At 38.7% G+C, this 12,526-nt stretch overlaps 1 protein-coding gene and 1 long non-coding RNA gene across 2 annotated transcripts; both read left to right on the top strand.

Moving 5' to 3' along the window:
• The first annotated feature begins 394 nt into the window (after nt 1-394).
• Nucleotides 395-1,327, top strand: LOC121055284. The gene is made up of 3 exons (XR_005812401.1): nt 395-603; nt 901-987; nt 1,102-1,327. It is a non-coding gene; the product is annotated as an uncharacterized LOC121055284 (long non-coding RNA).
• A 3,099-nt stretch (nt 1,328-4,426) lies between these two features.
• Nucleotides 4,427-9,979, top strand: LOC102722607 (protein unc-50 homolog). Its single transcript, XM_006660352.3, has 10 exons — nt 4,427-4,642; nt 5,826-5,893; nt 6,594-6,619; nt 7,333-7,423; nt 7,932-8,027; nt 8,768-8,833; nt 9,084-9,142; nt 9,224-9,346; nt 9,419-9,490; nt 9,564-9,979. The coding sequence occupies exons 1-10, from the start codon at nt 4,556-4,558 to the stop codon at nt 9,617-9,619; spliced, it is 744 nt and encodes a 247-aa protein (XP_006660415.1). The 5' UTR covers nt 4,427-4,555; the 3' UTR covers nt 9,620-9,979.
• Nucleotides 9,980-12,526: the final 2,547 nt, after the last annotated feature.

Here is a 12,526-nt window from a genome sequence, read left to right as displayed (position 1 = left end):
ATAGTAAAAAAGGTCTTCGCATGCGGACGGTCCTCCTGTGAAGATGATCTTCACAGGCAGACCGCCCGCCTGCCAAGATAGTTTCCCTATATAAGGCCCCGCCCGCGGCACCAAAATTTCTAAGTCCAGGCGGGAACCCTAAAAATTTTGGCGCCATCAGGCTGCCATTTTTTTTCGTCGCCGCACGCCGCCCTCTGCCGCCACCCGCCTGCGCCATCGCCCTCCGACCTTCGATGTTCGGCCGCTGCCTCCGGCCCATCCACCGCCGACGGCCTCCACTGCGTGCGAGCTGGGGGAGGAGGAGGCGGCGGCGTCATCAAGCTGAGGGGAGGAGGCGGCAGCAGCGGCGTCGGGCTAAGGGGAGGAGGTGGCAGCAGCGGCGTCGTGCCGCCAGCCCATCCACCGCCGCCGGCCTCCACCGCGTGCGAGCTGGGGGGAGGAGGCAGCGGCGTCGTCGGGCTGAGGGGACGAGGCAGCAGCAGCGGTGTCGTGCTAAGAGGAGGAGGCGGCAACATCGTCGGGCTGAGGGGAGGAGGCGGCAGCAGCGGCGTCGGGCTAGGGAAGGGATCGAAGGCGACGGAATATGTGAATGACATTGGGAGGGTATGTTCAATTTTTGCAGGATACGTGAATTTGTCAGAAAATTTTAATAACATTTGGGAGGGTATGTTCAATTTTTTTTATAACATGTGGAGGATATGGTCACCTTATTATTTTTTTAGCAAATTAGTTTGCACTAATTTAGCAAATTAGTTTGTACTAATTTTAGTTTGTACTAATTTATCAAATTTGTTCGTACTAATTTAGACAATTAGCTTGTACTTATTTATTACAATTTACAATTATGTACACAAGTTTTTATTAAAACATTCTATAATTATGCATGTACTCGTTGCCAAGTGATCCTTGTCCAAGCCCAAGCCCGAAGAGAAGGAGAAAGGGCAACGGTGAAGAAGGCGACAATGACTACATTCCTCTAAAGAAGGGGTAAGTGAACTTCATATGTAAACTGATCACAGTGATAACTATTAGCCGAGCTAATTCGAAACTTTGATATATACCTTCTCATTGATAACGGCGCTACGACGATCAAAACGGCAGCCGAAGAAAAAGATCCGTCCAAAGACGACGGGGTCCTAGCTGACACAACCGGCTCCAAGAAAAGTGAATAGTCAGCAAAGGCGAAGAAAAGAAAGGGCGAGAGAAGCGTGAATAAAAAGGATGAAGGGTTCCATGTTGTTACACATGTATTTGAAGTAACAATGTAAATGTTGTAATATATATATATATTTTGGCAACACTTTTGAGTTATGCAATATATGTAAATTTTTCAGTACCAAATGCTTGATAATCTTCTAATATATGTACATAATAATCTACCTGCAAGAATTTTTATTAACGGGCAAATTATTATTAAATATAAAAATTTCTACCTATCTTCGCAGGCGGCAGTTTCCTATTTTCACAGGCGGACCAGACTAGCCAACGCCCGCCTGCGAAAATTATCTTCGCAGGCGAATGGCCGCCCCGCCTGCGAAGGTCGGCGATTTTCAGTCCTTTACGTACAGGCGGGCGGCCTCCCCGCCTGCAAAGATCATTTTCGGCCGTTTGCGATAATGTTTTTCCTAGTAGTGGTATATTTTGAACAACCATGGTGCGGTACGTGGTTTCTAAAGACGTACCTTTGTCGAAGAAGTGGCTGAGTTTAGGGTTGATTTATTCTATGACCCTATTTAGAAGTTTTAGCTTGACGTTAATTGCCGATGGTGCTGTGCACGATATTCGATAGACACAATTATCGTTTACGGATTTTGGAAGCTCTGTTTTTATATTTGAGAAGTCCAGGAAATACTTATACGCTGATGCTTAAAAAACGAATATCCAGATTTTTGCTAATCATAATGGAGGTTTAGTAATAGGATCGTGCTATCTTTGCATTTCAGGTCTATTTTTCGATTAGTTCCCCTGTTGTCCGTCGAGCTATGATTTGTAATTTATATCTAAGAAACTCCGAGATAATTGGTTGTAGCTTAAGACTGTGTTTGGAGAGCTTATGGTTTCTCTACTTCTTAAAATATGAGAAAGCGGGATTTTTAGCTTCTGGCTTCTTTTCATTTTCTGGATTTAACAACTATGTATTCTAATAGGGTTAATTAGATACACGACATTACAAATATACCAGTTTAGAAAAATACCATTACAATTCAACTAATTGAAAATATGCCATTATAATTTTTACTCTCTTAGAGGCATGCCATTTTCTACTCATTAAAGGCTGTTAGACCTTCATATCGCCCAAAATGCCCCTAGGGCTATATGTGAACCACGGCGACCGACCGGTGTGGAGACGACGAGGGCGGCAAGTTGGCTGGTGCGACGACGGGGGAGTCAACAGCGGCAGCTTTTCGAGCAGCTTCATGTGCATCAGAACATCTTCTGCCCTCTCAACATTGACATCCATGGCATAACTGCAACATCAAAATAAAAGAACAAGCAAATGGATTGATCAAAGATGAAACGTTGTGACAAAATCGAACATTCAAACGCAGAGATGAATGGTGAGCTAAGCTTGGATAGGATCCTGGTGTTGAAGCGGTGGAAGTGCGTCTAGAGATTGTCAGCCCGACGGCCTCGGGTGCGTCGGTGTCCCTGAGCCGCTGCAGCACGTCGTGGTATACCCCCAGCCTCATGTGCTCTCTCGCTAGCTTCCGGGGCCACGACGCCGGATGGAGCCGACCACCGTCCATCAAATCAACCTGCACACGACATGCTCGACGAAATGCACACAACAACTGGATGGCAAGGGGCTGGCGCGGCGACGACGAGGGCAGTTGACCAACGCAGCAATGGTGCAGAGACAACAGCACCCAGGGTGCAGCAACAGCGGTAGTCGGGGGATCAGTCCTCTCTTAGAAGAGGATTGAGATGAAGCAAATGGCATTTTAGGCAATACGAAAATACAGTAGCCTTTAAGGCGTAAAAAATGGCATGTCTATAAGAGATGGAAAATTTTAATTGCAGATTTCCAATTAGTTGAATTGTAATGATATTTTTCTAAACTAGCAAATTTGTAATTGTATGGATCTAATTAACCTATTCTTATAATATGGATAATTATCTAGCCGCAGCAACCTCCCCAAAAAGCCCTAAGAGCGAAAAGAATTTTCATTATCTAATAAGTTTAGTTTTCTATTGTTAAGGGCCTATCTGAAACACAATATTATGAAAATAACATGTCCACTATATTCCTCCTATATAAAGAAAACACAGGAAAGTTGAAAACTATATTTTGTTTCATACACACAACAAAATACAGGAAATTAAAGTCATGGTAAGAAGAAAACACATCATATTTATTAGTACCTCCGTCCCTAAATATTTGATGCCGTTGACTTTTTTATAAACGTTTGACTATTCGTCTTATTCAAATTTTATTATCAAATATGTAAAGCTATATATATGCATAAAATATATTTAACAATAAATTAAATGATATAAAAATAATTAATAATTATGTAAAATTTTTGAATAAGACGAATGGTCAAATGTGTATAAAAAAGTCAACGATGTCAAACATTTAGGGAAGAATGAAGTATTTTCCTTGGAAATATCTGTAGGATTGCTCAATCCATAGAAATTTTAAAGGAAAGGGAACGATGAAAAAAAATCCTTTGTTTGTTTGAAAGGCTCTCCAATAGTAGACCTGGTGCTCGCATGGGTTTGCATTTGCAAATTTTTTGAATTTTATTTAATAAATAATTTATAATGTATTTCAAAAATTCACAGAACTAACCTCTTTCTGCCCTCTGAGAGGACAGAATGCTGACGTACCAAACGGCCACCCGCCCGGGAGGGACGTCCGGCAACGATGGGTTAGCCCATTTTGCATTTAGCCCTTTTCCGCCCTCTGTAAGGGCGGCAAGGGGTAAATGCAAAATGTCCGCGTGCGTTCGGGAACTTCTCGCAATTAAACCACGGTTTGATACATACAAGTATAACGCATGTAATGCATAATCATAAATACTACCTAGTCTCATAGATAGAAGAGGGGGACCTTGGGTCCTTGACCACTAAGCTAATGTAGTGCGTTATACTTATATGAATCAAACCGTGGTTTAACTACAAAAAATTTCCGGGTACCGCAGAAAGGGGTGGAAAGGGGCTAAAGCAAAATGGGTAGGCCCGCCGTTACCAGCTGTCCCTCCTAGCCGGATGGTCATTTGCCATGTCAGTATTCCGCCTTTATAGAGGGCGGCAAGAAGTTATTTCCGGGAATTTTTGAAATACAAAATTAAATTTGTAATTTATTTAATAAATAAATTTAAAAATAAAAAAATCTTGCATTTGCAGCCCAACCAACAAGGCCCAACAAGCCCCGAGCAGGGAACGAACACGAACAGGAAAAAAAAAAGCAAAAAAGAAAAAAAGAACACACACACCCAAAAAAAAAAAAACAGAGACGAGTCGAGTCGAGTTGAAGCAAAAGAAGAAGCAGCAGCAGCAGCCGGGCCAGATCTGGCGGTCGCCACCACAAGATCCCGTCGACGAGGCCACCATGCTGCCCACCACGGCGTCCAAGGGCCGCGCCGCCACCCGCTCCGCGCCGCCGCTCTTCGGCCCCTACCTCCGCCGCATCGTCAAGGTTGCCCGCGATCTCACGTCTTTCGCCTCACCCCCCCCCCCCTCCTGCGATGCGGTTTTCGCTTGATCCTCCGTGTGCGCTGCTGCCTGATCGCAAACCGCGTCGCTTCAATTCCTCCTTAGGCACCGCAAAATGGGAGCTCTCTCTGAGATTTTTTGCTTAGGGCACGTACCTACCTCATGCCATGTGATTGTGTAGGAGAGATCTCGCTATGCTGCTCCATTCGTCTGCGCGGCCACAGTTTGATTCCCATCCAGTCCAGAGGTCTCGCCCATTTCGTGGCTCTGTGTGCATTCCTTGTCACTGATCACTTTGGAATCACTTCGACATTACAAGTCTCATTTTTTTTTTGTTCTAATATCTAAACGCTTGGCGATGCCTTTCTTGATTACATTGGATATATCAACGGATTGGTCTAATTTAAAGTATAGGTGATGCCTGCTTGATTTCTTGATTACATTCCAGAATGTTGACATCGACTCTAAAATTTATAAATTGTTGCTTTTGCATATCTGCCAACTTGAATTGGTGCTAGGGTTTCTTTCAGTTGTCAGCTGTTTGTCACTGTAACTTGTGTTACTTTACCCGTTTACCACAATAAATTGTTGCACTACGTTCTTATCCCCTCAATAATCTGGATTGCATTTTGTTTGATGTACTAAAGGAACGCCAATGTAATCTGTAGACAAGATGGAAACCTCCTGTCTGAAACATTTGTGATTATATGCATTTCATTTACCTATGTAATAGTCAGCTTCCATAAGTGAGTATAAGATTTTATCTGCCCAGAATTGAAGCATGTAAAACTAATAGACCACGGATACTTATAATCTCTTCCCTTCTATTTTTGGGCGATGTAAGTATGTTCTTTTGTCGTTGAACCAATCCTCTCTTCCATATTTTCTAAATTCCGAAACAGGTTTATTAGAACTTGCTCTATGTCATGATTATTGAATATTCCTTTGATGATAACTTTTGACTTCGGGAACCTGACTAGGGACTGTTAGACATTGTCATGTGCTTCATACTACGATAACATAATTAATTTGGAAAATGCTCACTTTTTTGGTACGCTACTTCCAACATAGGTTCATAATTACATGTGTCTTCCTATGCTTTATACCCATGCATCTTCTTTTCTTAAGATATTTGCAATAACGTATATTGTTTTTCTCATCAACAGTGGCAACAAATGGATATTGAGTACACATTTTGGCAAATGGTCCATCTCTGTACTTCACCAAAAGTAGTGTATGCATCCTGCACTCAGTTCATTTCTTCACTGTTTTCCTTATTTATATTCTGCATGAAATGTGTTACAGTATTCACCCTAATTTAATTTATATGTGGCTATCAATTTAGATTTGATTGTTTCTTAATATTAAGAAGTTTATGGGGGTAATTTGAAAAAATACAACGTGAGTAGGTGGGGTAGCAGATTCACTAGCACCACCACTGCCTTCTTTTAAAGTAGTATAAATATAGATACGATATCATGGAAACACCAAACTCTTGTGCAATAAAAGTTTCAATGCATTATTGCTGTTACATAGGTGTATCGTCCCACTTACTAAGTTCTCATTCAAACATAACTCCATTATGAATGTTCTTATGTGGCCATAACTTTTACAGAATAATGAGAATGATAGATTCTTGACGAATCTAAAATTTTCATACTACTATTACCACCATTGTCTAAAAACTCAATTCATTCACCGACCTATGACAGGACCTTCTTCTGATCCACCTGTGTCTGCACAGAACACTTAACTGGCTTATGCTTGCTACAGTTGAGGGATTCATCCTCACCTTTATTTCACCACTTGAAGTTGTTCACACTTAAGCAAATTGTCCATTTCCTTCCATATTTAGTGCTTGATGCTCATCATATTATTTGCGGACCTAACTGGCTTTTATTTATTTGTATGCATGTTGTGATTCTGGAAGACAGCTATCAGCACACCAAATATCACAAACGTATGTTGTTTACTTTAACCATTATTTGTTAGCACTGAATGTATGATTCATTACCTGCAAACATCTCAATCTGCATGCTATTTTGATATCCAATTTGTTGCTAAGCTAGTCCTCAATTTTGTCATTTTGGTCAGTATATTTATTGTTATTTACTTGTCATATATGTTGGACAATTTTCATAGTTATATAAGAGGATAGCTTTGTGGCCATTCTCTCAGTCTAGAAAGGCACATTTTTTTTATTTGTGCATGCACATGTTTTTTTGAGGTGGGGTTGAGGGTGGCATATATAGATCAATAAAATCCTTGATGAACATGGTGAAATTTCTACATATTCACATTTCCTCTGTCCATTTGAGTCCTGATAACATAATTGTGTGTGTTTTACTTCTTTGATAAGTTATCAACACACAATAATAATAATTTAAGTTGACAACCCTACTGCAATTTCTTTGTTGTATGATCTTGATGGGGAGACTTGCTATATTTCTCACCGTATGAACTTGGGTACTAGGCTTATTGAAGTTACCTCTGTTGTAGGGTGCTTTCACTAAAAGATTATCACTTGACATGGAACAAACATCCTTGTGCTCATTCCCTGAACATCTTATTATTTTGGGAATTTAACTTTTTCCTTACCTTGCCACCCAATTAACTGCTATGAATTTGAAATCATGGCAAAGCCCTGATTTCTCTTAATCCTTCTTTTTTCAGAAACAAAGAACCAGTGGGCTCGAGATGATCCTGCTTTTGTTGTAATTCTAATTCTTTTCCTTGTGTTTGCAACATCAGCTTACTGTGCAGCGTGAGTCCTTTACAACCTTCTATTTTATTTGTGATTGCTCTCCATATAATGAACAGAGATTTATTTTACTGTATCAAGAAAATAATTAATCTTCAGGACTAGCTAGGTGCCTATGCTTTGCTACAGATGAAAGGGAAAAAAATCATAATATTGCCTAAAGTAAATAATCATATTTTCCATAAAATATGTTGCCTACCTTTCTGCTATAGGAAATACTCACCTTAATTTAATTTTATATATAGCTACCCATTTATTTAGTTGTTATGTAATATTAATTAGTTTAAGGAATAATATGTAAAATGTACAATGGCAGTAGGTGGCAGATTCACTGCCGCTGCCATTAGAGTCCTTTTAAAGGAGTATAGGTTGTTCAAACTTCTATCTTGTTGGGACCTATACTATTTTTAATAGATTTACCATGTCTCTTTCTTTCCTGCTGTGCAGTCAACCCACACCACTGACTTTACTGGGTTCTCTTATTAAAAAGTACAATTCTTGTTCATTTTAGATATGGAGAGAGTGCCTCACATGCTGCTTTAACAATCACTTCGGTTGTGTTGGTCCATTTCTTGTTTGCTGGGATAGTTCTGGCCACACTTTGCTGGTAAGAATTGCATGTGCTACTGTTTTACACATTTATCGAAGTAAGAATATTACTGCCCCCATTCTTTTACATTGACATTTTTTTTACTTCTAGCGTTCTCCTATATGTGACCATGACCATTAAAATTTAAAACTCTTAAATGAGAGAATTGCTATGTCATGCAAGCACGTCTAACAAGGAATCTATACATATTTCACAATAAATCTAGTAGCTTCAAAATATAGCAGTCGAGCTTCAAAAATGTTGATGGCATGGATTCCAGGACATTAAATATAAAAAGAACAGAGATAGTATACTGCCGTCTTGTTAGCATTTCCTTTTGAAGTCAAGTGGAACTAAACCCCGATTGTTGTTACTGGTGATTTTTACTCCTGCGTTCTTGCTGCTGTCGATGTATCTTATGGTACTGTGGAAAACTGGAAATAACAAAGTTTGAGCTATAGGTTGTCATGTCTGCAGTACATTCAATGTAACTTGAAGCTTGTTAGAGTAGGCTAGTGGGACATTGTTCCCATAGTGACCCAAGCTATTTTTGTTTTTCGTTTGAACAGTTTGGATTGCTTAACTGTTTTACACCTCATAAAGCATATAGGAATCTTGTAGATTTTAGTCCATCTTTCTTGCCTATGTTTTGTTAACAAACAACTATCTTTATCGTACATTTAATATGCTAAAATACATGTGTAAATCTTGATTAGAAATTTATAATCATAACTAACATATGCTATTCTCCAATGCAGGTTTCTTACAAATTCTTATTTGAGGGAGGAACCTAACAGCCATGTGGTTGAGCAACGTGTGGAGTGGTAATTTTTCTGTGCTTTCACCTGCCAATTTTCTTTTGAGTTATACTGTCAGTATTTACATGTAGGCTAATTTGATGGAAGCTAGATATGCTATTCTCAAGCATGATGTTCCTTTATGTGATGTGAAATCTAGCTCAGTACTTTCTTTCCTGGTAACAGATTATATAGACAATTACTTCTTCCACTGCTCTGTCAGTATGGTCACAGTCAATAAACTCTTATCACTAACAACGAGGACACCTTCTTGCAGGCTCTATGCATTTGATGTTCATTGCAACTCATTCTTCCCAGCCTTTGTCATCCTATATGGTAATAATAAAGAATTGTGCTTTTTATTTGATCTCTGGTTGCAATGTTCATGTATCTGGCATCTGACAATTTTGTCTTCAGTGCTTCAATATTTTCTATCACCTCTATTGGTTGCACACGGCTTCTTTCCTGCCCTATTATCAAATCTCCTGTTCGTGGTGGCAATTTCTTATTATCACTACTTGAACTTTCTGGGATATGATGGTAAGTTCAATTTGACTAGGCTGCATATGGTCTGCACTTCTACCCTAACAAAAATTCGATATTTTCCTGCAGTTCTTCCATTTTTGGACAGAACAACATTTTTCTTGTATCCAATTGGGCTTGTCATCATTCTGTCTCCACTTAGTAAGTTTTTATGTGTTACTGTTCACTGAATTTACCACATGGCAATTGCCTCATATTTTTCCACGTCTTGCAGTGATACTCATAGGATTCAATCCAACAAGATACTTTTTGAGCTTGTACTTCGGTTAAGGTCGATAATTAGAAAACACTAAGAGAAGACTGGTGACAGAACTAATGGCAGATTGGGTACACACATTTTTACTCTAGCTTCTTAGATCATCATTGTGTGAATTTGAGGAGTGAGTGAGGTGCAGATAAAGGTCGATGCGTTGTTGAGATATATATATTACTGGCAGCGTGGGCCGCTGGCATGGGCCTTGACTGGAGTCCATTTTGGTGTCAACTTGTTCATAATATGTGTTGTTTCCATTGCTTGAAGAGTCCAAGGACCGGTGTACAATTTTAGTGGGAACCGGAATTTAAGCCTTTTGTATGGAAAGGGCACCAGCATTGTATTTTCACCTGGCTCAGAATCGTGAGTTTTTAGTGCCATATTTCCTTTTGCTAACACGATTAAGCGTCATGGTGGGGGCCTATCGGTTTATAACGTAATACAGAATTCTTGATTAGATAGGATTGAGCCCGAAATTTCAAATTATGCCTTGTTTATTTTAGATTCGGACTTTGTACGATGTAGTAAGAAGTTTCAAGTTGTATCTTTGTAATTACATATTTGTACCACGAATTATGTCACGCCTGCTATTAGAACAACGAGGCTCCCAAACAAATTGCATCAATAATTATTCAGGCCTTTTCCCCCTTGGTTTCAAAATTATGATTAACATACCATTGATTTGGAAAGCATAGGTTATATCAGGAAACTTATAGTTAATAATAGTAAATTATACTCAACATCATAAACAAGCTAAATAACATAGGGTGGTTTTTCGACAACAAAGATCTTTTTTTTTGATAATTACTTCATTATCTGCATTTTGTATGTACTAGCTTTGTTTCGTAATATTATTCCCATGATATACTGCAAGTTTTGTTTGTAACGTTTATGGACAGTAAGGTCCCGTTCAGGTTGTAAATTTTTTTTTGCAAAAATATTACATCGGATATACGGATATACATTTGAAGTATTAAACATAGTCTAATTACAAAACAAATTATAGATTCTGCCAAGAAAAGCCTAATTAATCCATCATTAGCACATGTGGGTTAATGTAACACTTCCATAAATATGTAATTAGTTTTAATGTTTATATATATTTAATTCTTAATTTAGGTGTCTAAAAATTCGATGCGATGTTTTTGGGAACTACAGGGCTTAAGTTCAGAATTGGGACTTGTTTCATCTGTTCATCTTGTGCCAATCAAATATAATAGATAAATTCTCTTTTGTGCTGTTGGGCCTTATAAAAGAACATTGGACTGAACTTCCAATCAATCTCATTGTACTCTCTTTGTTGGTTTCTCAATAAAGACAAGCCTAGACCAAGCCCTGTTTAGTTCCCAAAATTTTTTCCAAAAACATCACATCGAATCTTTAAACACTTAAATGAAACATTAAATATACACGAACATTAAAACTAATTATACAGTTATTGGGAAAATCGTGAGACAAATCTTGTGAGTATAATTAGTACATGATTAGTCATATGTACTATAGTAACCAACATGTGTTAATGATGGATTAATTAGACTCAAAAGATTCATCTTGCGGTTTCCAGGCAGAATCTGAAATTCATTTTTTTATTTATGTTAGAAATCCCTTTCGATATCCGGTTAAACATTCGACTTGACCTTTTGTTAAAATTTTTTGGCAACTAAACAAGGCCTCAAAGGAAAGAAAAAAAAAAGTTAAGGCCCTTCATAGTCAAATGGACATCTTACAAACCAGTCGGCCCATTCAGGCTTAGTGGGCCTGTTAAACCCTTCTGGATGTTTTGAAGTCTGCAACAGAGCAACACGTAAGATACTAGCTGAGAGTAGGATTTAATCATACCATCCATAATTTGATTGATTTTCTAAACTATATGTATATAATGTTAAGTATAATTGAAGGAAACAATTCAGAGCAATATGTAGAAAAATGCACCACGAAGTTGACTTTGTGGTTTTAGCTGCTGGGCACATTGAAAATCAATCTTAGGGTGTAAATCAATCTTTAGGAGAAAGACACTCTCAAAGGCCCTGTTCAGCATACTCTAGATTCTAACTCTAATTTATCTAGAGCTAAAGTTATGCAAAACAATATAGATACTAGTTTTTTTTTTGGAACAGAGTGTTCTTACAAAATAAATTATAGAGGTGGAGCTGAGTTTTTGCTGCTCTACAGCTCCACTCAACGTCAAAAAACTCACTACTCTTAAGTTTTTAGATGTAATTACGTGAAATTGACACCCATCTACCCCTAATCTATTCTCTTCCTCTCTCTCGGTACCATCCTTCCTCTACGACGAACAAAACAACTATACAATTATGTTGTTCTAATTCTAAAAAAATAATTAGTATTAAATTAGATAAAAAAATTAATTACATGAATTCTATCATAAATACATCATAAGTCACAAGTGTATTATTGTCAACATACTCCCTAACATCTCTTTCGAGAGTTCCGGAGCTAATTAAGCTAGCCAAATAGTTTTCAGTTGCTCTCTAGTTTCTACAGGAGCTAGCTTCCACTGGAATGGTAGTTTGGAGTTAGGAGCTTAAGCTCAGAGCCCTACTAAACATGACCAAAAAATATATATTTTTTTCGAGACATCGTGTTTATTAAAATATTCATTTTTATTTGGATAGCAGACAGATGGATGATGGACTTTGAATTCGAAAAGGACAGGCTGACCTAGGGTTCTTGGATGTTCCTCTCCATCGACAACAATAGCATTGGTGGGTGCAATGGCTTTTAGCTAGAGAGAGCTATGGGTAGTGTGGTGACCCATTTTGCATTGGATATGGCATGTATCAATTCGCACATCACTGTGGCACCATCCCCTGTGCTGGCGACTATGCCACTCATGTTGACCATGTCTGGCCAAAGCGACAAGGTCCTTCGAGATCCATTTGCCGTAACTTAGAACCACTCTA

Source organism: Oryza brachyantha, chromosome 9 (genome assembly GCF_000231095.2).
Source record: "Oryza brachyantha chromosome 9, ObraRS2, whole genome shotgun sequence".
Lineage (NCBI taxonomy): Eukaryota > Viridiplantae > Streptophyta > Magnoliopsida > Poales > Poaceae > Oryza > Oryza brachyantha.
Note: the sequence above shows the minus strand (reverse complement) of the source record. Positions and strands in the feature narration are given on the sequence as shown.